We start from the raw sequence: 25,855 nt of genomic DNA, 5'->3' as shown, positions 1-25,855 counted from the left end.
GAGAGGGTTGTGGGTAATGCCAGCAGTTGCAATTTACATTGCTTTTATACTCGTTTTCACTTAACTTGCGGAGCTGTGTGAGTGCTCTGCTTACGTGTTACGTCTAACCAATTGCTACATTGACAGTTCGTCCGTGTCTTGGTTAGAACAATAGATAGAAATTGGTTGTGAGATATATGGAAAAAGTTCTCGATCGTTGACTTAAAGAGTATTTTGTTCACATTATCATGTAATATCTGAAATGGTGACAGTTGTGATCGTTTGTGTAACAAGTACATTGATCTCGATTTGCATGCAATTGTGTTATGAAAGAGCTTACATGAGGACAAAAAACTTTTTGTCCTAATAATGTTTTCATAAAATTCCTGTAATGTTACGCTTGTATAATTTTCCTGTAATGGCGAAAATACCTTTAAAACATATAGGAGTATTTGGGATCAATGTTCAAGAGCGGCAGCCATGACTTATAGTTAGTGCTAAATAGAAAATAATTTAACGATTTTTAACACATAAACATACACCTACTTTTATAAAATATTCATTTTTATATTTAATCCAGTGCGCAGAGTCTATGATTTTGAAATGAAAATGAAAAAATTTTCCGTACTAAAGACACTCCGACATAAACCCTGACCATTTTAACACACTGCCTATGTCTAATTTGAAAACCTTCGGGAACTTTTACTTTTGTAGTATTCCTTTACTTAAATAAAGATGAATTCCAGAGCAGTACTTTAGTTATAACGACATTATTGTATGGGTTTATGGTAATTGTAAAAATTGTAATGATAGAAAATAAATGTTATTAAAAAAAAAATAAAAACGAAGTTGCATCCTTTTAGCTCTGCACAGCTAATAAAATTACATTTCTCAAGCAAGAATGCAAAACTTATCTGCCAGCAATAGCAGATTATTTTATTGCATAAAAATGTTAACGATTGATATATTTTTAAAACGTCTTTCTTGACGTAACCGACATAGATAATAATTAAGAAATGACAGTTTAGTGGTTTGCTTATGGACATTTTGTGGGTCTCTCATATACTTCATATATACTAAGTTTCGTTTTATTTTATTCTAGAAAATTCCGAGCTTGCTATCTACTTGCGCGCAGAATAGATGAAAACTGGCCAGCAAACGCATCATCGAATATCCACCCACAAGGTGGCGTGATAACCCAGTTAACAAGACTAAACGCTGTCGCAAGACGATGGGTGGAAGTCCTTCCAACCGGTCCCATTGGATATCTACAGCGGAGAACTATGTTCAGCAGTAGACGTCTGACGTCTGAAATGATTATGATTACAAAAAATTATAACATGTAAAATAATGTGTAGCGGCTCGTGCCAAGATTCTCTCGGGAGAATTCGAGATTCGCTACCTTAAGAGAGGTGCTAAGTGAGTCGCCCTCTGCGCCCTGCCACCTCAAACCTGCGTAATTTGCAAATGCCACTTGGGCAGCAGTGAAATTCGCTATCAAAAAAAATCTAATCTCTGATGCGTGATTTACTTGCGTTTGGAACTAAACGAAATTTTCACCGGACTATATTTATTTAGTATATTCTCTGTATTATATGCATAATACATAACTAATTTGTACCAAGTCTGCATGATGGAAAAAGATCCTCAGTCTACGGGGTGGTAAATGTCATAGCCGTAGAATTTTTACAAATAGAAAATGATGGAGAGCGTCACAATTTCACATTTTATTGATCCGCCCATGTCAATGTCGTACCAAACAAAGTTTTGTAGGTGTAGTCAATAGTAATACTTCTGTTTTCATAGTTTCACAGAGACATGAAACGGTATGTCGATTAGTTCTGTAATATATGCGACAGCACAGAAACTTCATATTGTAATATTAATGGAGTAACAGCTGATTTACTCGCCGCAGTGAAACCTATCTATATAAAGTAAAATCTACCACCAGTCTTTGTTTTGCCTTCTTGATGTTTACAATTTTAGTGGATTTGTGCTAAAATCAGTGGTCTTACTGAAGCTGAATCTAAACAAAACTTAGAAAAGGAGGCTGCTGTGGTCTTAAAGTTATGAAGGGGAGACCATGAACCTACAAGCGCAGCGTAGAATGTCTACCCACAAGGAACTCGGAAAACTTGGTTTCAGGCGGCTTCCAACCTATCCTTTTTGAAATCTATGACGAAAGTCTATATCCTATGGCTGTAATGTTTATAGTAATCTTATATTTTTACAGACCTAAACCGCAGATACCTAAGAATCCCTAGAGCTTAGGTACTATATAGAGGTTTTAGCTCAATAAAGGACATAAAGAGCGCTACTGCGCTCGGCAATCTCTAATCCGATGAAACTTTGAAATGCGAGTGTGCAATAAACTTTCATTCATCAGTTATAAAAATTTGAATATTTTATCTGTATTTGCTAATATCTGTCGTTAAACAGGTCCAAACACAAGCAACCACAGTAATAGTACTGTTCCAATTTTAAAAATACGGCTCAACAATGATTTATCATATTGAGCGTCTTCCCACTTAAAGAATAAGAGAATAGACCTAATTTATAAATAAAATTAGTAATTATATGATAAGCGTATTTATTATTAGCTGAAACAAATAGTTTTAAAGAGACTAAGTGGTGTACTGTGCGGTGTATACTATATAACTGGCATGTTCATAAACAGCGTTAGATATGTATCTATCGGTATTTGATTCCACTCTCGAACAGTTTATCGATAATTATATTTTATTACGAATTCAACAACGGCAAACTTTCTTTTTTAGAAACACTATTATCATAATCATCATTTCACAATAAAATAGAAAAGAATGTAAATATGTATATATATGCATATTCGCACATATTTACTACTAACTATCACCTACTTCGCGTTATGTTGAAAATAATTTTTCTAATATTATTAACGCCCCCCTATTTACACGTATTGATAGAGGTACTAGAAATATCATGATGAGTTAACATAGATATAATTTTCTTAAATAAATTTAATGTTATTCTTACTAACACATCGTTATATTCTTGGTCGGCATTAAATATTCTCATAGCAGTGGGCGCCTTTTTTGGATTAGTAATTACATAATCATTGAATTTTTATATTTTTCTGATTAATCTTTAATATTTCTGACATGTCTTATGTAAATGCCAATTATTTAATTAATATTTCTAGATACTTATACTCCATTCCAGATAAAATAATACATATCTATTATATATTGAAAAAATCTTTTGCATAATTATTATTCTGTTATTTTTTGTTGTTGTAAACTGTTATATTTCGAAATTGAATTTTCTATACGTCATTTAATAGCATATACTGCGAGAATAGGAAGTCATTAACGTCTGCACAAATGTCATCTTGAGAGACTTTTTGATGGTTAACCATAACTGCGAAGACGCAATCTATCATTACTCAACTCAATTTACAGCAATTCTTAATAAAATCTCGTTCGGTGACACATTGAATATGGCACATATAAACGCTTATGGCATCATTGCTTTGCGTTTCAAGTTTACTGTTCGATTTTCTAGTGTGAAATCGATTAAATAAGACATGGCTAAGGATTTAGGCATGTTAAACGATATTTTTCTTTAACTTGTGCCTCGTTTGCAAGCTCAAAGTCAGCTAACAAGCACAGTGAAGACTAAGCTCTAGTTTAGTCTTCGAGATAAGGTCAGAAATGAGAATGAAATTAACCAACAGAGCCTAGCGAATTGGCAAATTGATGTGACTGTGATCAGTTCGCATAGCGGGTAGAACTGGTGGCAGCTGAGGGCTTAAGTTTCTGAAATAGACCACGGACCAGCCAACGTAGTATAGAACATTCACCATCTTCAGACGATCTTGTTAAGGTTGTCAAAAGTAGCTCGATGCAGGCGCGTCCAATATATTTCCCATAGGACGGCTATTGTAAATCTGTGGGGTAAGCGTCTTATGACGGAAATGATGATGATGATGAATGTAACAATGACAATGACTAATCATAAAATTAATATTGTAAATAAATCGCAAGAAATGTATGCGAAATTTTTTAATTACGTAAAACATTGTAAAGACGTAGTTGAGTAAGAGAGACTTAATACATTTTTCCTTATGTCTAAACATAGTTGCGGTATTGTTACAGCAGTTGTCATTTTAGTTACTATATTTGAGTGACTAAAAAAATAATTCGTTTTTGAATGCAAGTTTCACCAAAAAGAATGGCCTAAATTTGCAAACGACCCAATACTTTTATTATAATCAGTTATGTTCGAAAGCTTAATTTTACAGCCTTTTTACATTTCGAACTTGCAGTGAAACCTGAGATTGCAATCGAGTACAAGTAATTAAATTCCATTAGGTTACAGGTGACGTAACGTTTTGATCAAACTATACCGTTAATTGTGTCTCTTACTTACATAATTTCTGACTGCTCTATTTAAATCGCAATAGGCAATTACGAAGTAATGTAAAGGATAGTTTGAGAAATCATATATTCAAATGTATATTTTTATAGCACAGAAAGAAAATCATCAGTATTAGCACGCTGTGATTATTTTCTTTTCTATTGGATTATTGTCATGGTTGTCATCAAGCACATATTGCAGCCTCTAAATAATGGGGCGCACGCTTCATTTTGTTTTGGATTAATAATAATAACAAAAATTCAATTGTGTGCATGAAAACCGACTTTTATGAAAGCTTTTGCATTTTCGTACAATAATTAATTTCCGGCATAAAGAGACAGAGGTTAAAATTCATACCTGAACGACATTTTTTAGTAAAATATAACTAAGTTCAAACGTATCGTCTGGTATTTATGTGAATAAAAAACCCTAAACCAGGACATTTCTTATGTATTATGTAGATAACTATTACTAATAAACAACCTTTACGAGTTATATACTATTGGAAAAATTTACATCAAACTTTATTATTACAAATTTTAACGAACGCCTTAACATTGTGGCGCTTTCCAGGTTAATAAAAAAGCACATTTTCTAATAAGTTATATTTATTTATTTATCTTTATTTAATATTCTTTATTATACATCCTAGGATACATTTACATATAGTATACAGTAACCGACTTTTAAAATTTAAACGGCTCAATAAAGTGCTTTTGAAAACGGAATAATAAACTATAGTTCAAACTATAGTTGTGGTTTCTTATAAAGGACCTTCTTTACCAATCTTCAATGCCAAATATAAATACGATCTGTTGACATTATAAAGCCTTTAGCAAATTTACTCAGAAATTAGAACAATAGCAATTAAATCAACAGCCATTCATTAACAAAGCAGAGAACAATGTAAAAGCTAACTTTAAATGAGATAAAATCAACACACACTTCACTTTAACGAGTGAAACGTTTTATAAATTAAATTGCAGTATTTTAGAAACATTAGAATGACATGAGAATAATAAGTAAATTTTTTTATTGACATAATTTAAAATAAGAAATGACTGATAAGTTGTACGTCAGTAACATAATTAGACAATTTGGGAAAAGAAACCTATAAATAAATGTCTCAACACCAACGATATTTCCTCTCATTTTATTTCTATATAGCATTTTGAAACATTTGGAACTGTTTGTAAACAAACTAGAAAAATGTTTTGCAAAGTCGTCAGGGATCAACGTCTACGGGGTGACAAAAATTGAGGGATTCTTAAGCAGTTTCACAAAAAATATTTTTTCATAGTGAAGAAATAAATCATCAATAACTGTAGTCAGATAGTATTTTAAAGAGCTCAGCGGGATGTAGATACAGGTTGTCCACCAGAAACAACAAAATTTTGATAGTGGTCTATGTAAGAATTCAGAGTATCCATGTTCTAGATAATGTTTACAATAACTTAAATTTACCTAAAAAGTAAAATAGTTGTCTATAATTGTTCAACCAAGTTAATTAATTTAAAAATAGGATTAACTTAAAGTTTATTGATTTATAGATAAACAGCAATGGTATTAACGACCAATAATGGTATAATAAAGAATGACGGGTATAACACAAAACAATTGCAGTATAAGCACCATTGTATTTAATATGCAACATAAATCCCTAATCCACAATATTCTAGAAAGCATGAAAGTGTCGTTAAGTCTTTCCGGATGCACAGTGAATTTGTAGCAATTGTAATAAAATGCAATAGACCAAAGCAAGATACGCGATCGGCATGAGAAACGTACAAGTGGAGCATAGAGAAACATGTTAGATATTCCGTACATTCGGAATTGCTCTTGTTTGATTTTACCTTTCACTTTAGTATTGAATTAGGTGTAGATGTTTCTTAATTTATTTCATTATTTATTTATTTTCATACATACAATATTTTACCTTTTAGTACCAAAAACTTAATACAATAAATATGCTATTTTAGAATAAATCTTCATTAAAATTAAAGTCTGGTACAAATGATAAAAATATAAAACTCCTTAGAAGTTCCAAAATTAAGCATAGCCCGTGTCTTGTGAAAATATTACATCAATAAAACATATTTAATTTAGTGTAAATCGTTGAGCGTCAACAAGATTTGTACACGTAACATGCAAGACGAATGTTTATATGTTATTATAAATGTATTATCGTTACTTAATAATATTCATTACTTACTTTATATATATTCATAACTTAATAAAATCTACCTATTTTTCCTTATGTCCACAAAATAATGTTACTATATAATTTGTTAAAATGAGTAAAAGATACTGAATAGATTGAATTAAAGAAATTGTGTTAATTTACTTGGATACATTTCAACCGAAATTGGATTTCAATTTTAGCATTAATGATGTGAATTGAAAAATAAAATAATTATAATAAATATAAATTTAAAAAAAAGATTTTTTCCTATTTAGTTAAACATACATATTTTTAATAGCCCTATTTGATAGTTTTCTTGTAGCTTATTCAATGTAAATTATATATGTGGTAATCAATAAATTAAGAAATGTGATTTTGATCGAAAATTATTCCATGTCATCGGGTCAGTAATAGTAGACAAATGAAAGATATGTTGTAATACAAATTAGTAACGCAATAGAGAAAAAGGTAAAATATAACACTGTTATTAATAAGATTCAAAGATTATAACTTAATTGAGTTTAAAATTCGTTACGCTACTATTGACATTAACATACTTCCTCAGCGATTTATTTAAATTTTATTTTTATCAACTATTTAAAGCGATCGTTATCTAGTGGTGAACTTAGTTTTGTATTGCTGTCGTATGTGTCCTCAAGTTAAGAATTCATTTCACGGCAGTATGATTCGGTAGCTGATCGGGATAGTTTTTTTACTTTAGGGTCTCTGAATATTTTGTCCGATTTACTGTCTACGCAATTAACGTAGAATTTCTAAAATATAATGATTGATCCATTATAGATATCGTCGTTTCATCCCATAGAAGAAACTGGAAAAAATATATTGTAAACAAAACACCAAAGCGATACAAATTAGAATTAATAAAAAAAAAAACTCCTTTATAAGAAGCAGCAGCATTTTATGCGACGCAAGAAATAAATAGCACGTGTTTTGCGATATCTTTTCTATACGTATAAATTTTCATCCACTTTCGAAATGTTTTATTAAGTTCTCTAAAAAATATTACGCCAGAAATAATTACAACTTTAATCCTTTCGTTACCAGCGCCGGAGTTAGCCGGCATGTACATTGTGATTTGGGCTTATTTATAGCTCCCTGTAAAATATAATAATATATAAAATATAAAATAAATTACTAAGAATTATCCTTATTTATATTTTTAATTAATATACCATTAAAATCTTTAAATATGTAACACAAATGAGAAAATTAGAAAATTAGCTTGCAATGTGCACACTTCGCAGCGCACATTCCCGGTTCAGTAGAATGGTTTCGGCGGAACGGACTACCGTAAGGAAAGGATTAAAAATTCGGTACAAAACAATGCGTATAATAAATCTAAGGATACAATATGCATTACATAATAAATTTAAAAGTCTGCTAATAAACATTTTTAGGTAATAGTAACAATGATACATCAAAGAAAAAAATCAGAAATAAGACTTGAAAACAATACGTCTGTAAATAAATAAAAAAATGTCTGGTAAATTGTTATGTTTTATAGTCTTGATATTAGTGGTATGTTTAGGTATTTATTGGATTAAGGTTCGAATTTAAAAATTAAGACAGAGAATAAATATTATTTTAATTTTAATGGCAATTTAAATATATTACATAGTAAAGATACCGTATTTGCAAAATATATTGCTCGCAGTGTTTTTGTTGAATAAGAAGAAGTGCCGCGTCTGCCTTATATTTGCAAGTCTTAATTAACGTATTTTAATTTGTTCGTTCCGTTACAATTGATAAAAGAATGAGAGCGATCTTAAAATTGCACAGTAAACCTTCAGACGATGAACAAACATTTGCAATTATTGTTACGTTAGTATTGCGCATTTTGAGATGAAAACCTGATGTTAATATTTAATTTTATCCATGAAAGTTAGTTTTGACGAATTTGAAGTTGTGTATAGTACATATTAACTTATCTTTCGGCGTTATTGATGATGAAAGTAATAGCGCTATAAACAAACAATGGATGTGTTCCAGTACATACATTGCCTATTACGGAAAACAGATTTGTGTCGGAAAAATTCCGGTTATTCTGTTTTAATAACTTCAATGACTTTATGGAATTTAATGTATATTTAAATACGGCAAGGTGTTGGTTATAAACACTAGAAAGATTTAGAATACCTATATTGCAAATTTATTTCATTATGAAAGAGTATAGTGATATGTTAATTTTATGTTATTCACGGTCATATAACAATGTATTAATAAATATTAAACAAAAAAATTAAGGAAAATATATCATTGTATAATACATTTTTACATTTAATTTCTAATAATATATTAATAATAATTAATCTGTCAAAATTACTATCTATGCAATGTCAAGGAATATATTTTTGTACCTAAAAATACAGAATTTCTGAAAAAAACAATATCTATAGAGTTGATTAGCATTTTGGGAATGGATGAGTGAGACGGATACAACTGTGCAAGCGAAACGAGAAAATACACGTCTGCTTATGCGCAGATAGACTCTGAAAATAGTTCCCTTTGTAAATTTATATATTAGTTAGGTAGGGTTATTCAAGCATTCTGTGTGATGAATAATTTAGATAACATTAGATGTCTGCTGATAAAATTGTAATAAACTGATGGAATTCATTTTTATCAAGCTTTCGCTGGATATAATTTATTACCAGCTTTCCATCCTTTCAAACTTTTGTTTAAGCGATAGTATCAGTCGTTATGAAAACCTATAAACCCAAGTGATGGCTTAATTGACTTGTTCTAAAACTTTAGAGATGAAAGGTAGTATATATACGGGCCGAAAGTCGGAGTAGGCAGGAGGATTCGATATTTTAGGGAGACGGATAATTTGTGCATCCTTCCACGCAGTAGGAAATACTCCGGTGGAGACAGAATTGTTAAAGATGTGAAAAATTATAGGGAGGACTTCGTCAAGGATATGGATAATCCTTTTACGTCCGATACAGTCACTTCCAACGGCATTAGAGGTTACCGATATAATACTCTTCTTAACATCACAAGCAGTAAAGTGCGTGAAGACTAACGGGGAACAGTCGGGAGTTCTACAGTTAGACAGAAATTTATAGTTTTTTTTTTAATTGTCCTATTAAAGTCGGACGGAGATGAGGGGTGATGATTAAGAGAATTAAAATCTATATTATTAGGAAAAGAGTACTGACAAGATTTATCAAATCCTAGTATCTTAAGAAATTTCCAGACCATAGCTGGATCACTGTTTTCAACTGATGAGTGAACGTGTCGGCGTGGTGTTGTTGCAATGATTGCGGATTGTTACGTATTTGCCCCAATTTTTGCCATCGGTTCGACGCACGTATTTTGATTTAGCAACATATTTCTTTACCAGCAGAGATTTTATATCATCTGTAAGCAATGGAGCCAGCAGGCTAAAACTAAAGCTGCTTTAATTTATTGGTGAAAATGTTGACCATATCCTCAAAATTATCCGACGCGATTAGCAAACCACCGGTGATTTCTGCAGCATCCTCGAGTAGGTTATCAAAATTTATTTTATGGTAATTATGCTGAAAGAGTATTTTGGATGATGCTTTTGGTGGACGGATACGGAGGGATAGAAAAATTAAGTCATGATATGAAAAGAACAAAGCAGAAAATTGCTCATGTTTACTTACATGGTCTACGAAGGAAACAAATATGAGATCTAGGAGAATGAGTACAGTTCGGAAAATGGTAAGCGGCGAAAAGCGGTAGGATAGAAAGATTCAATATTGCACTTGAGAGAGAAAGAACAGCAGTCATTTTCGAGGAGGCAGGTATTGAAGTCACCCATGATTAAAGTTTGACTGTACAAAGGAACTGAATTTTCAGGCATGATTTCCAGTGAAGAAAAGTAGTCGATGCTGAGAGAAGGATTGTACTACACACTAAGTAAAACCTTGGCATGACGAAGCTTTATTTCTAGAATTAGATGTTCGCCAGCATTTGTTGGAGAAGGTTGAAGGCTCATTTTGGACTTTACATATACACCTGCTTGAAAGATTTTATCTTCGTGTAGATTTAAAAAAAATTGTTTACACCGATAATCAAATAAAAGTATAATTTAATTCAAATATTGCAATTGCCTAGAAATTATTAAAAGTAATATTTAAATATTTAAACAAAAATTTTAATGCAAATTTTGTCTACTAAAATAATACATACTTTTAAAACTAGTTTCAAGTCTTCGGTAGTATAGTGGTAAGTATCCCCGCCTGTCACGCGGGAGACCGGGGTTCGATTCCCCGCCGGAGAGAACTTTTTGTTGCTAGTTTGTAATTAACCATTTAACATATACATTATTTTAAGGATAAAAAAGTTTACTTCGTAAATATTTTACTAAAAAGAAATTTTTCAAATACTAATAATGATGTGATGCACGTATAACTAAAAAAAAATCATATAATGCAAAAGACCGTATTCGACTAATTTAATTTAAAACATCAATGTTGTATATAATCATGAAAAAAAAAAACTAAATAGATTCAATACGAATATTTACTCTAAATAATTCTTAGTATTTATCCAAACTCTTCTCAAATTGAATGTAATTTTGACATATTTATTGTGTTTGTGAGTGTTCATTTAATAAAAAAATTTACTTTTATACTACTTTTGTAGTTGATGTTAATAAAACAAAACTAGCACAAACCACTTTTAATATGAATAAAGAAATTAGTTTAAGAAATTATGAAGTTGTATTGAAAATTATTCAAATCCAATAAAAGTAAATATAGGTAGGCAATATTCTGAGTATTATATTCGTGTAAAAGACGTTACTGAGTTATGTTCATGCGGAATGTTACTGGATGTGGGCAACGCATAACTACAATAGTTATTATGACAATTTTTCAGTAAGCGTCTGGTGGCTGATAAACTAACGTCATCGCTCTTTGCGAAATTAAAATGTTCTTATTTATTATTTTTTTACGTGAATAGACTGTTAAAAAGGTTAATAATATTTTAATTTAAACAGACTATACTTGACAAGAAAACAACAGCGTTATTAAAATTTAAATAGATTAATACTCATTTATTTAATTATCAAAACAGAAAAAAAATTATTAATTTTAATAATTATTGTACTATAAGGAAGATTATTTTCAAATATTACGGAATTTTATTGCAGGATTTAGTAGTTTATATTTAAGTATACGTGTTTTAAATTACTTGTTTTAAAAAATGTCTTTGGTTTTAGGAGTTAGCATAGAGTTTACAAATCGACCAATCACAGATAAGTTTGACCATTTTCATAATTTTGTTTGTTGTAACGTACATACGTTTGAAACCATTGAACGGTAACTCCATTACCTGAAAGTTTAAAGTTTTATTCTTTTACATTATTTCTATAAACTAAAACTAAAGTGTCTTTCATGCTTGATAGTGATTTTTACAAATTTTGAAAACATGAACGCGGATAAAGATGAAATACGGCAGTTGTTGTAAGTCTTGAACTTAACATCTTTATAATATGAGAATAAAATGCACGAAGTAATCGATTTATATTAAAGATATTAATTTGTTTGGTACAATTGTATTTTTAATTAAATTAATAATAATAATAAGATCTTTTTACACCTTGACACTACCCATTTTTAATATTTCCATTCAATTCATTTTTAACGACAGTGGTATTACTTTTTAAAGTACATTTTACCTAAATTGTACATTGATTAATAACATACGAACTTTAAATTATTTTAGCAACGAAGTCGAACAACAAATAACGCAAAATGTGCGGCAGATGATGGAAGAATTGTGGTTGAATTGGTCGCATCTTGGCGTAGACGATGCCACTAAAGTTAACAATATCACCAAACTTGTACAGATTGAAAAAGAACTTCACCGAGATGTTATCTCAGAGACAAGACAAAAACTTAAATCTATGCAGGCTCAAGTCGACAGTATGTTTTAAAACATTTTCATGACTTCTCATACATTTATTTTACTTACCACTTGTTTTTTATTCATTTGAAATGAACATATTTCTAGAGTTAAAAGAAGAAACGGAAGAGCTCAGCAGATGCCTATCGGTAGACATCACAATATTAGAATTTAAAGAGGACATGTTGTTGGTTGTATATAAAAGAGAATTAGAAAATCAGATAGCAGGGTAAGAATATGTATATATATACACAGGCTTCTTAAGCAGTATTGGTAGTATTATTTAAAATTTAGGTAGGTAGGCAGAGAAGTCTTATTAGTGAAATTGAAAGCTTATGCATTGTCAGGAGGCCCTAAACCTGATATGCAGGTAGTGAGCCATGTATCTGGCTCTACAACGTGACTAATCCACCACATATGAAGTGAATCAGTGAAATGGTCATAAATTGCCTCTATATAATTTGGAAATTATAACACAATAAAATTAAGGCAATGTGTGTGTGTTGTCAAGGTCATGGGATGTCCCGAGATGCGAGTAAGGAATAACCAGTCATTGTGGCAATCTTTGGGGAGGACTATGGCATGCAGTGGGCACTATTGGCTGATATGATGATATTAAAAGTATTCTAGACCATTCTTTTAAGCTGATAAGTTATGATTTATTTAAGCATTATATTGTTAATGACTAAGAAAACATTCCATTTCAAGAGATCTTTTTCATTTATGTCTTTTGTAATGAATTAGGATACTTTCACAAATTTAAAGTTTTAGCTTTAAGCAATAGTATATCTTTTTATGAATATTAAAATGTTAAAGGATATTTATAATTATTTTAGGTATAGGGAGCAAGTTGAGCAGCGCCGTATGAAAATGGAGAGATTGCAAGAGTGGCAGCGTGATCTTGTTGAAAAACTTGGAGTAGCAATTGGTGAGCTGCGTGATATGCCTCTGCCATCTGAAGAGGAGCTTGAAAAGTTAAAAGACCAGCTTGAAGTCCTGCAAGCTGAGAGGGATAAAAGAGCAGAAATATTTCTGACCACACAAGTTGAAATTAAGGATATTATGGGTGAGTTAACCTAACATTGTTGTAGTGTTAATTGTTAGAAGTCATATTAATAATGTATTTTTTTTGTTTAGAGAAACTTCAGATCAAGCCACAGAATAAGTTTGAAAATCTAGTTATAACATCTCTTTCTGTGGACTTCAAGGTCACTGACCATAATATGGATCGCCTTGCCAAATTACTCCAAGACCTTCAAGAAAAATATCAGCAAACAAACAATAGAGTAAGTGTATTCTAAATTTAGTTGTGTGAATGGAAAGTGATGAATTAAAGTATTTTAATCCTTTTAGCTTTATTCTTCATTACATGCAGTAATGCTTTTGATTTTTTTGTTGTTATATCCAGTATTTTTTATTTGTACACAAATATTCATTAAAGTGAATTGGTAATACAATACTTTTTTCTTTTGTTTAAATGCCTTATTTTATTTAGATTTCTTAAAATATGTTCGTTAATTGCCATGAGTGAATAAGAAATATTCATCTTTGCAACAAATTTTAGCAATTTGATGTTTAATTGTTTATAAAAATTAAATTTGTTGTTTGTTTTAAACAATAAACATGCTTTATAATATTAAATGTTATTCGTTTTTTATTAATCAACATTAAAGATTTAATAGCAAAATAACTTAAGGACTTGTTTTAATATTAGGTTTTAGAATTGCGTGAACGTTTAACAAAACTTTGGGACTGCTTGGAAGAAGATCGCATTTACAGAGAGAATTTTTTACAAGCCCATCCCGGATGCCATCCTCACACTGAAAATGCCATAAAAGAAGAGATTAGGAGATGTGATCAAATTAAACGGCAAAAGATACAGGTAAGGATAAATATCAATTACAATTCCATTTACATATCTACAAATAATTTCAAATAAGACATCACTTCATTGGACATAAAGAAGAATCTTCATTTAATTATGTTTTATAATGCTAGGAAAGCACGAAAATAAAATATTGATTGGACAGGTAAAAGGTTTATTTTAAAATTTGCTTTAAATTAAAATTAATTATTTTCTCTTTTGACAAATAATGTAAAAAACGGGTAAAACAAAAGGTATCTTTGGTCCTGTAATGGCTACAAAATTAGGTGTATGCTTGTACTTAGTGATTAGAACATATTAATGGAAGGAAACTATTTATAAAACCCTTTTCTTAGGTGTTTGTGGCTAATGTAAGGACCAAAATTAAGCTTATGTGGGATAACATAATGTATTCAACAAAGGAGCGTGAAGAATTTCTTCATTACTATCAAGATATTTTCAGTGAAGACACACTCGCTTTACACGAATTATATTTGGAGAAGATTACCAAATTCTACAATGACCATAAGTAAGTGAATTTTGTTATAAAATTTATAGAAAACTTCATTACAACTTCGAAATTTGCTGTAATTTGACACTTGTTTTGATATAACTTTGCTGCAGTTTATATTTTTACAACATTAATTAATTTCTGTTAGGATTTTTGTTTTTTTTTTTTTTGGGTTTCACCATATTTATATTTTAATTGGCATCATCAAAGTTTATTTTACATTAGTAATTTTTTTATCTGCTTAAAATTTTTAACTATAAGTGCAACCTGTCTTTGTTTAATTTTCTTAGTTTACGTCCCATATCTCTATTTGTAACTGAGTATTTTATTTTAGATTAAGAGGAGATAATGAGAGAAGTGAAAAAATGTTTATTTTAAGTTGTTAATGGCGTTAATAAGTTATTGTATATTTGAAATAAAAAAATAGATAATTACATATTTATTACATATCAGAAGTTTTTGGTTTTCAGTTTCTAAATGTTGAAGTCTTAAGTATTTCAACAATGTTAATGCAACATGCACAAAATGATTGCAGAAATTTGTATTATTGTAGTAACAGAGTAATACATAATATTATTTTATTCTAGGGATATTTTTGAGATGGTCATGACTCGTAAAAACCTTTGGCTGAAAATGACGGAATTGGAAGCCCGTGCTACGGAACCAGGCCGCTACCATAACCGTGGTGGACAACTGTTGAAGGAAGAGAAGGAAAGGAAAGTTATTGCTAGCAATGTGAGTAGAAGATCAATTCCCGACCGCAGTTTTTGTTGTATTATATGTATGTACATATATAATATATATATTATTTAGTATGTATTGAAAATGGTCAGGAAAATTCCAAATTAGATTGTCTGCTATCTTAGAATTGTTTTATATATATAAACAGATATTTATTGCCAACATTTCTTGTAGTTCCAGGCCCATAGTATATCTATTTCAAGTATAACTTTAATATATCAAATAAAGTAAAATATTTATCTGAATTTTCTTGTACACATTATGAGAATTAGTTTCTAATTTGATTTTCATAATATTTTACTATGATAAACTACAATTAAAATTAAATATTAAAGCCTGTGATTGCTTATTACATCCATATCAGGTAATATCCTCAATGTACTTCAACCAAAGAGAGGGTTTCTTAGTATTTTCAAGTAACATTATTTGCATTATTGTTGCAGCTACCAAAGATTGAAGCCAAAATACGGGAGCTCGTTTTGGAATATGAAGCAAGGACAGGAAAAATATTTACTGTGGATGGAAAGCCATTGCTGCAGCTTATGCAAGAGGATTGGGAAACAAGGAAAGCAGTAAGTTTTTTTTTGTCAATACCAGTATGTTATTGAGTACCTTTGTTTTTGTAAGAAATCCATAAATATTTAGAAATGCTGATTGACGCAGTTTATTGGCTGCTTGAAAAGTCCTGTAAGATGAATGAAAGAACACAAATGAGTGTGTTCCATCTGTAAAGTTCAAAACTAGGTTCAATTTGAACTGAACCTACAATATTGAATGAGATCATAAGGACACATCATACCTGGAAAGTGTTCATTTCCAAAAACAAACATAACCTAATCATCAAATTTATTTAAAACTTTCTGGCCGGTCATAAATAAAGAAAGGAAAAAAAAGCAGTTTCAAATTGTTATTATGCTTAGCTTAAATGTTTTTTTTCTTTTTCCTATTGTGTATGTATAATTTTCATGATTATACTTTTTTTTGTCAAAGAATATTAAGTTTTACTTTGGCTTCACAAGTTACATTACCAGATAATCTGGAAGACATTGAAGTAAAACTATTTCTTTATAAAAATCTTAATTATTCTCTAGTTTTATAACATCAAAAAAATAAATAAAATAGTTTGTTGATATTATGAGGGAAATTATTACACAATATTCTTTATTCTTATTGTTAATACTGGTTTCAATTTGAATTTTTGAACAGAACTTTTAATAAAATATATTAAAAATTATCTATTGCCTTAACTAGTATCAAGTCTTATAAAAATAATAATGGAATTCAAAACATACAAAATCATTTCATTGAAAGATTTAAATATTATTATTATTTTTAAAATTTAAATATTACATTACCACAGGAACGTCAAAACAAATTGTCAGCAAGAAAACAAGCTCTTACGCCAAATACACCATTGTTTAGTTCAATGGCCACATCGCCGCTTGGCAAAAGAAACCGAACTGCTGCAGGCTTAGCCGCTACAACTGAGAAAAGGTAATTATAAACTACTGTTTTTATTTTTACGATTACATGATTCATTATCAAGAGTAACATATATAAAGTTCAGATTTTGTTGCTTCATTATCATTACTGGCAGTGTATTGTGTTTCTTACATTTATATGAACAATTTACCTCAGGTATGTTATTGAATCTAATCATATCATATACTATAATTTGAGTAAAAGGTATATGATAACCAGGATATACATGAAAATTTTTTTTTATCTAAAATCGCTGAAGTTTTCTTACTAAAAAATTATAGATTCTAATACATAAATTAATCAAAAGAACTATTTTCGGATTATGCGTGCTAAAAGTAGGCTTGGTTTGTTCACCTGAAGCAGATTTGGTTAGCTACCTATCTTACTCACTGCTTTATTTTTATACTAAAGAACTTATTCATAGTAGGTTGTCTTTAACTTGAAATTTTGATGAATATACTATAAATTAACTTAATTTAGGTACATACCTACGAAATGTATACAAATACCTGTAAGCCTTCCCCATTATCATTACCATTTTAGCTGTAGGATGTCCATTTCTGGATATAGGTCTCATCCATGGATTTCCATTTCTGGTTCCATTTCAGCTTGCAATGCTGGGTTTACTGACTTGACAAGGTCATAGATATATCCAGCTTATGGTTGAACATCATATGCTGTGCTTGCTGGTCCTTAGTCCCACTCCACAATCTATAGGTGCAAGTGGTCCTTTGTTCTGTGGTATGTGGTCTACCCACTGCCACTTCAAGTTGCCAATGCTGGATTATGACGGTTACTTTCGTCCTTCCACAGATCTTGTCTCCTCTGTAAGGCTAATGATTATTTAATCAATTTTCAGTCTGATTATTTAAAAAAATTATTGAATATTTACAGATTGCCAGCAAAGAGGCAACTCATTACTGGCAGTGCTACTAAGGCGGTCTCTTCTCTCGCTAACAACTTGTCCGCGTTCAAAAGATCGGCTATTTCCACAGTGAAAAGGTAAACAATACATGAGATGTGTTACTAAATATATTTAACAGTTTTAATGTTACTTATCAGAAAGTACAGACTGTATTGTATGAATGACCATAAAATTATTTGCGCCTACAAGTTTATTAAAACAGCTGTGCGACTATTTATAACTTTTAAGCTAAAGATACCCTGAGATATGTTTTTAAAGAAATTAGTATTGTGATGGTTGCTATTCAATGCATATGTGATAACATATTAGTTATAAGCAAAAATTTAAATATTTATATAAAAAGTAGGGACAGACCTATGATAAATACACGAAATAAAGATTTATTCGTAATGCCTACAAAAATTTAATATATCCATCATCCAACACTGAGTGTATGCATATATAATGAAGTTCCACAAGATATCTTTTACCTTACTTTTTTGTCTTAAATTTAAAAGTTAATTTATATTCCAGTCAACATTGTTATAGCATCCAAGAGTTTTTAGTTGATGGAAATCTGTGAAACTTGGTTATTTGACTCTTTTTATTTACACGATTGATATAATAATATATACATCAAATATTGTAAAATTCATTTTAAAAGAGCATCTATTGAGTTTCTGTCTGGCTCTTCTCAGCAAATAAGCATTCTGAGCCAGAGATAGAATATTAAAAACAATTGACGTTTCCACAGTGCCTGTGAGTGCATATTGAATTTCGTTAAGTAATTTTCTCAAATGATTTAATAATTTTGATCCACAAATATTATTATAAAATTAAGTCATCCATTTTTTAAGTAAAAGTAAAAAGGGATTATTAATATTACACGACATGCACTCACTTTCTATTGTACAATACATTTCATTCCTTCTATTATATTTCAGTGCACATTATTGAAATTAATGAGGTGAGAATCAATCACGTTACGTCACCGTAAAGAAAGCTAGTTTGCGTCAGTGGCGAAAAAAGTTCATTAGCCATGTCATAAAAGTTACGCAAGTATATAGATGGAATGAAATCTATTGTTTTTAATCTTCTATGTTATTTATACTACTTATAAAAGGATATGTAACGTAATGAAGACGCTCTAGTATGTATTATACCTATATTATACCTATTTTTATACATGTATTTAATAATTTTGTATTCATTGTATTTAATAAATATGTATATATTGTTGTAGGATTAATACCATAAAAAACTTATAATTTTAATAGTAGTGATATTATCTGCTTAGACCAAAATTTTATGGTCCTATTTAGTTGTGAATATTCCATAGTCATAAAAGATAAAAAATTGAAAAGATGGTGGATAAAATCCATTTATTCAATATTGAAACTTTTAAACCGGACTCTTTTCTTATTGAATATCAAGCATTTTAAATCTATTTTATTTTTGACTGTGCATTGAAGAAGAGTTATATTTATAGAATTTCGTTAATAATTAACTATTGATAAATAGCTTTATGACTTTTGAATTTTTACAATGTTTTTGTGAATGACTATTTTTAATAGGTTCCCTCAAAATTCCATTAATACCAATTATGGGATTTATAAATGAATGGTAGTAATTAATGTAAAGTTTTCTAAATAGTTAATTATAAATATTATTCGCACATCTCGACATTTTTATAAATAAGTTAAAGTATTCAAACAAAAATTTATATTAAAAGTTGCCTGTAGGGATGCATGTTGTTGAAAATCAGAATGTTGTAACTGTAGAAACATGTCAAGTTTTTTCCATCAAGTGTTTTATTTTAAATGTGGCTATAATTATATATATATATATATATATATATATATATATATATATATATATATATATATATATATATATATTGACAGGTAAAGTTTTTTTTAAATCTTAATTGTTTTTTCAGACGCCTTAGTGGACGTTTAGCGGCTAGAGCTGTTGCAGAAGGTAAAGGCGATCACGCTAAGAGAAAGTTGGATTATGGCGGCGAACAAAAGAAAACACCAAAGATTTGTGTTAACGCCAGTATCCTCAAGCATAAGCGAACGGTAACATTCGCATGTGATAATTATTTTCTTAATGTGTAGTATTTAAACTTGTAGTAACATCATTAGATTTTTAAGAGTAAAGATTCTCTGTCCTATCCGAAATTGAACACAGTTGCGTGAAGCTGTGGCATGCCTGTTCCATATAGAATGCATCTGTTGACAAAAATACAAGACTAATTATGCCCTCGCGGGAATAATATAGAGATCCAATAGCCACGCGGCTAATGAATGGAATGCCATCTTTTCTGGCAACATTTGTATGTCCCGATGCAGAGGAGTCCCTTCGGCGAGAAGCATGTCAAGAAAACGATTGTTGTTACTTTGCTCAAAGCATGCAGATTGTATTTAGACAGCAGCATGTAGCAGCATTATGTAGTAGCAGATACAAATCAAACAAGATGCTACAAGTGGTAGATGGAGGGATGGGTGGAAGCTGTGGGACATAACTTCTGCCATATTATAAATTTTGTATCCTCTAGAACAAAGTTTATTTATTTATTGAACCTTTAATTTATTTAGATTTTAGTCTTATCAATTTTTATAAACTAAGATCTGGTTAAGGACCTAAATAATTGCGCTTTGCTCAATTTACATCGAAGGTATCGTAACCCAGTGCACGTGTAATGTATGTATGAGTGTTTTGCCCCCAACTTATTCTTGTCTCTGAATTATGACTTATTTAAAATTAATGCGATACACATAAATTTTTTATTGATTATAAGTTTTTATATCATATTGTTTTTGTGTCTTTAGTTTATTTTTTTATGTGTAGTTGTGTGTGTTGATAAGTAATATCAATTATGATCTTATCTTGCAAGAGGTTGATGGCGGTTTTGTATTTCTCCTCTTAATAATAGCTCGCAAGCTTTTTTAATTTTAACATTAAGCAAGATAATTTTCCTTTTATTGTAGTCTCATGGACGTCGTAGCACCGGCCGTCGTTCTATTAATAAAACACGTTCTACTACTGATACACAAGAGGAAGGGGAAGAGAAAGAGCCAATTACTAAAGATCCACTTATGGAAACCACATTGTTAACCACTTACACTGAATTTAAGGTAAGAAAAGTTTAGTTTATAATTACTTCATTAATAATATGATATAATGTAAAAAAGAACACTATAAGTATATATTTAAACCTTGTAGGACCGTATAAATGAAAAACAGATAAGTCGAAGTTCATTAGCTACAAAAACTCAAGAAATGAACATGCCTGTGATATTTATTTCTGAGACTATCGCAGAGAAGAAAACGCCGATGAACACCCCAAAAAAAACTCCGAGGAATAAAATACCATCGACTTTGACGCCTTTGAAAGTTGGAAAGGAGAACATGCATTCATCACAATACATAAACAACGTAATGACGCCCAAGAGTAGTATCTGCACGCCTAGCAAACTCACGAGATCTGCTCTGAAATTGACCAACGAAGGTTTCGCCACGCCACGGACCCCTTTAAGTGGAAATAAAGTAAACTTGCAAAGACAAAATACAGTTACAGCAATGCATTTAAAAACTACACCAAATAATGTCTCAAGGTCAAAGACCACTTCACACTTAGTACGTGTTAAAAACTTACCTCCGTTGATTTAAAATTTTGCCTTGGGACATTTGGTTTAATATATTGTTTGGCTGCAGACCACATGGCTTGTACAGTTCATTTATTATTTCATAGTTAATATTATTAAATGATATATGCTCTATTTTTTTTGAAAATTATCTACACATGTGAGAATGTTATAATTTAATAAATTTAGTAAATAGTTCATTTTATAGAGTATTACATAGTTCTTAAAAATTTCATTGCTTTAACCGCCAGTTTGATTCGTGGGCTTAAAATCTTATGTGCATGACTCGAGTATTTAATTAAACTTTATTTAATTAGATAAAGAATACAAACACTGTTGTATAATTCAAAAGTCAAGCATGGCAATGTCTTTTTGCTTTTGATGAACCTTGCAACATACAGAACACAGGTTTGTTAACAATTAACTTATAACCCATAGTATTCTTTGTTTAGATGGTCAAATAAGTGGATAGATGGTAAATATGTAAAACGAGTGAAATACATTTTTATGGTTTTGAATCATATAATGTTTAATAAAAAATATTTTGATAGTAAACTATGAAAGCAGCTCGATAGACATTGCCATTTTTCTCAAATAGAGAAACATTTTGCTTATAAAGGATTTTACTTGAAAGGCTGCTCGAATCTCTTCTGTATTACCAAGGGGGCAATTCGTGTTTGTCTGATTGTAACACGTTGATTGCGATATCGATAATATACTAAAATTATTATTATTTTATACACAGGACAAATTTTTAACTTTTTGCTCATAACAAGTGGCCTGCTTTTTCAGCTACTTCCTACGTTCTTAACAAAGTCGTCTGTCCTCCCTGTATCTTACATTTTAATGATTTAAAAATTATTAAGTTATCTTTTATTTCTTCATATTTTATACGTAAAAACTAAGCGTTCTATTATATAAGTAATGGTTCATGTTGTGACCAAATGTTAGATCTGATTCCCACATTTCTGTTAATTCTGTTGTTGCATAGTTCACTTCCGGTAAAGTTAATCATGTGGCCACTCATGTACCTTTAGTTCTAGACACGTTTCCTTGAATGATCAGGTTGTTTGTTTCCTCAGCTCTGCAGCCGAAAATGAGTTATTCAAATAGTAATACGAATCTGACCTCTAATGAAACAAGTTTAGTGGCTGCAGTTGAAATTTATTAAATGTAAATGTGTTGTTTTCTTGGTTTTACATTTTTGAGTGAATTGAAGCAATTGATTTAATTTTAAAAATATCGAATAATAGTATTACTGTTACTAATATGTATTTTTTTTGTGTATTTTTATACATTTTCAAAATTTTGGAGTTGCTCTTAATTTATTTAAAATTGTGTTTTATACTGTGACATGTTGTACAGTTTTATTAATCCTTATACCCATAAAAGTCGTTAATGATAATTTCAAAATGGTTTTGTATTGCGTCCATGGGCATGTAAGGTTTTGGGAACAAAGTATAAAATTAAATTTATGAATTGTTTACACTCAAATCTGTTTTTGTGCGGCTTATGGAAATTTATCCAAATCTGAATATTATTGACGAAATTATAATTCAAAAATAAAAGGTAGGATGTATCATGCTATCAGTCTTTACAAAAATTGTTCAAAGGCTACACGGCTCTTCAAGTACCGAAAGCGATTTTTAACCACAAGAAAGTTCGCATATTGTCAAAATATGGAGGAAAATGGTTAAATGTTTAAGCAATTCCTAGTTATTTCATAAAGTATTTAGTCATTAGACTCTTCACTGCATAAATAAAACTTACCCTGTAGCGAATACTAATTCTATAGCTCCCTGTGAAGTTTATTTAGTTATAATTTTTTTTTATGTAGTCCATATTCAACACAATCAGTTTTGAGTGTATTTATAAACTTGAAATATTTGAATTTCTAAGAAATATATATTTTTTTCATTCTTAAAGAGTAACATTGTTTAAACTAAGCTAGATTATATTTTTAAGACTAGATCTAAAATTAGTCTTAAAATATCACGTGTATTATTTAGTGAAGAGTTGAATTATTATCCACCGATACCAGTTAAATTATAATGTACAATTTCTTATTTACAGTAACATTCAATCGTCGCAGCTAGTTTGGGTATTTATTTACATAAATTGCCATAAAAAGTAGGTTGAATAATTTTTGCTTTTGTTTTAAATATCGTTTTACATTCATAGGTGCTGTATTTTTTGCTTTGAAGTATTATGTATTGTTATTTATGTCAATATTTGCAGAAGGCCTTTACCAAAAAGGTGTTCATATGTCAAATACTAACATTACTTTAAGAAAACTGATCACTTAAATTTGTAATGTAACTTGAGAGATATGGAATAAATGGCTTTGTTATTAATATTATTTGTTATTATTATGAGGGGAGACTGGATATGTATATACATGCATGAGAACAAATAAATTAATAAAAAAATCTTTATAGGCACCAGATGAGGTTATCTTTCGTAACATTATTTTATATGGGGTACATTGGCAATACCGTAGGCGTAATAAAACGTCATTAAACAAAAATGCCGTTTAATTACAGCTTTTTGTATGTACTTAATCAGTATTGCAATGGCCTCTATGTGACATTGCTTATTTCTTTTAGGATTATTGGATTTTTGATTTGTAAATTGTAATATATTATGAGTAATTTGAACATTGAAGTTTTATTGTATGCTTTTTCCTATTTTCTTCACATAGACACACTTGAATCTTCGTTTATTTTTACATAAGAGTACCCCTCCGGCTAGGACTTCTGACCGTCCGAGAAGCGCCGGAGACTCAACTGTTTATCTTCATAATTTAAATCTAATAATGCTTGATGTAAACATTATAATATCAGTTATGTAAATGAGTCAACAAAGTTTCACACATTTTTATCAATTACAATTTCTTGGATGCTATATTAGATATAAAAATAAGAAAAGTTTTAAGGTACCTTGCGAAATTTTGTGTCATCAGTTTATACATGGCTACTTTTATTAAACGTTGTAACTATTCTTTATAATCCTTAAAACGTATCAGGATTTCGATTCTTTATATCTTCGGCCTGCATAAAATTTTTCAATCCCAATTTAAAAGATATCGGTTCATACACGCCATGTCGCAAGTGAACAACCAATATGAGAATGCGTCTGCTCCGTGCAAAGAAATGATGATGACATTTGGACCCTGTGTAAACGCATCCTTTGTACTTTAATAGATTTGTGCTTTCTAGGTAATAATACTACCAAGCAAATACAGAATAAACATCTATAAATATCCAATCTAAGCCTACTTGAACGTTAAGTCAAGTTATCATATTAATTGTGAATTCAACGAAATGTCTATATTTTTCGATTTTGATGTAGGGGCTACTGGAAGAAGATTTAGAAGAGCTGTAGATGGTGATAAAGCGGATATAGAATTCATTATTAACAAGTCATACACAGCAAAATTATTTGGTAATGTTGACATTGGCAGTTTAATGTAAGTACTGTTACTGAAAATACTTCTCCGATTACATGTAGAGTATTTTTTTCATTACACGATCAATCATCGAAAATGATTTTGCAACAATTTTTTTGTCTTAATTTCTCTTTTTCCTATTTGTTTACTACTGCCTTATGTAAATACATGATTAAATTTGTTGCCTACCAATCTCGCTATTTTTTTAATCAACGATTATAGTGGTTTAATATCAATTATGCCTGATACTATAATATTAAAAGTTTTTTGTTATGATTAAATAATGTATCCTTACTTGTATAACAAACTGTTTATATGGAATGCCTGTAAAATTACATGGCTATATATAATCCTGAGGAATTAATATTATAAAGGTTACCGCCAATTTCAAATTGAATTTTTGACCATATAGCTTTGTTATTTTTATGTCACAAAACAGACTCTTATAAAAATAACAAAGTTAAACAAAGTATATACCATTCCAGTGAATTAAGCACTTTGTCCATATGTATGATCGATGAAAACAAAGACGTAACAGGATTTTTGGCGTTAGATGACCATCCAAATTTGCCGTGGGTCAATCAAGCTGATTGGGAAAATTGGATAAGAAATATGTTCAAGTAAGACGCGTTCAACGTTTTTGTACATTAATACTTTCATTATAGAATATAAAGACAATCGTTTATTTTAAGGAAATACTATTTGGCACGGAACACGCTGTTCATACATTTCATGTGTTGCATTGATGATGTGGTTGATTTTTTCCTAGAAGAAGCAATCATTTCCGCGTTCAAT

General features: G+C 30.1%; 1 protein-coding gene and 1 non-coding gene across 2 annotated transcripts; both read left to right on the top strand.

Annotated features, from left to right (window-relative positions):
* The first annotated feature begins 10,760 nt into the window (after positions 1 to 10,760).
* On the top strand, positions 10,761 to 10,832 carry TRNAD-GUC (transfer RNA aspartic acid (anticodon GUC)). The gene has a single exon. It is a non-coding gene; the product is annotated as a tRNA-Asp (tRNA).
* Positions 10,833 to 11,863: 1,031 nt separating this feature from the next.
* On the top strand, positions 11,864 to 24,251 carry LOC137928943 (protein regulator of cytokinesis 1-like). Its single transcript, XM_068771954.1, has 14 exons — positions 11,864 to 12,018; positions 12,281 to 12,480; positions 12,569 to 12,689; positions 13,297 to 13,526; positions 13,598 to 13,746; positions 14,175 to 14,342; positions 14,681 to 14,853; positions 15,423 to 15,570; positions 16,020 to 16,148; positions 16,937 to 17,070; positions 17,953 to 18,060; positions 19,902 to 20,043; positions 20,956 to 21,102; positions 21,191 to 24,251. Exons 1-14 carry the CDS (start codon positions 11,984 to 11,986, stop codon positions 21,635 to 21,637), a joined length of 2,331 nt encoding a protein of 776 aa, XP_068628055.1. The 5' UTR covers positions 11,864 to 11,983; the 3' UTR covers positions 21,638 to 24,251.
* The last annotated feature ends 1,604 nt before the right edge of the window (positions 24,252 to 25,855 follow it).

The sequence above is a fragment of the Battus philenor genome, unplaced genomic scaffold (assembly GCF_028537555.1).
Source record: "Battus philenor isolate CCGP_79_NKW_IND1 unplaced genomic scaffold, ilBatPhil1.0.hap1 SCAF_11, whole genome shotgun sequence".
NCBI classification, from domain to species: domain Eukaryota; kingdom Metazoa; phylum Arthropoda; class Insecta; order Lepidoptera; family Papilionidae; genus Battus; species Battus philenor.
This window is presented reverse-complemented; position numbering and strand designations above follow the sequence as displayed.

Coding starts and splice junctions, on each gene's coding strand:
- LOC137928943 (XM_068771954.1), top strand. CDS start 11,984: ATGAACGCGGATAAAGATGAAATACGGCAGTTGTT. Junction 12,481..12,568: donor TATGCAGGCTCAAGTCGACA/GTATGTTTTAAA, acceptor ACATATTTCTAG/AGTTAAAAGAAGAAACGGAA. Junction 20,044..20,955: donor TCCTCAAGCATAAGCGAACG/GTAACATTCGCA, acceptor CTTTTATTGTAG/TCTCATGGACGTCGTAGCAC.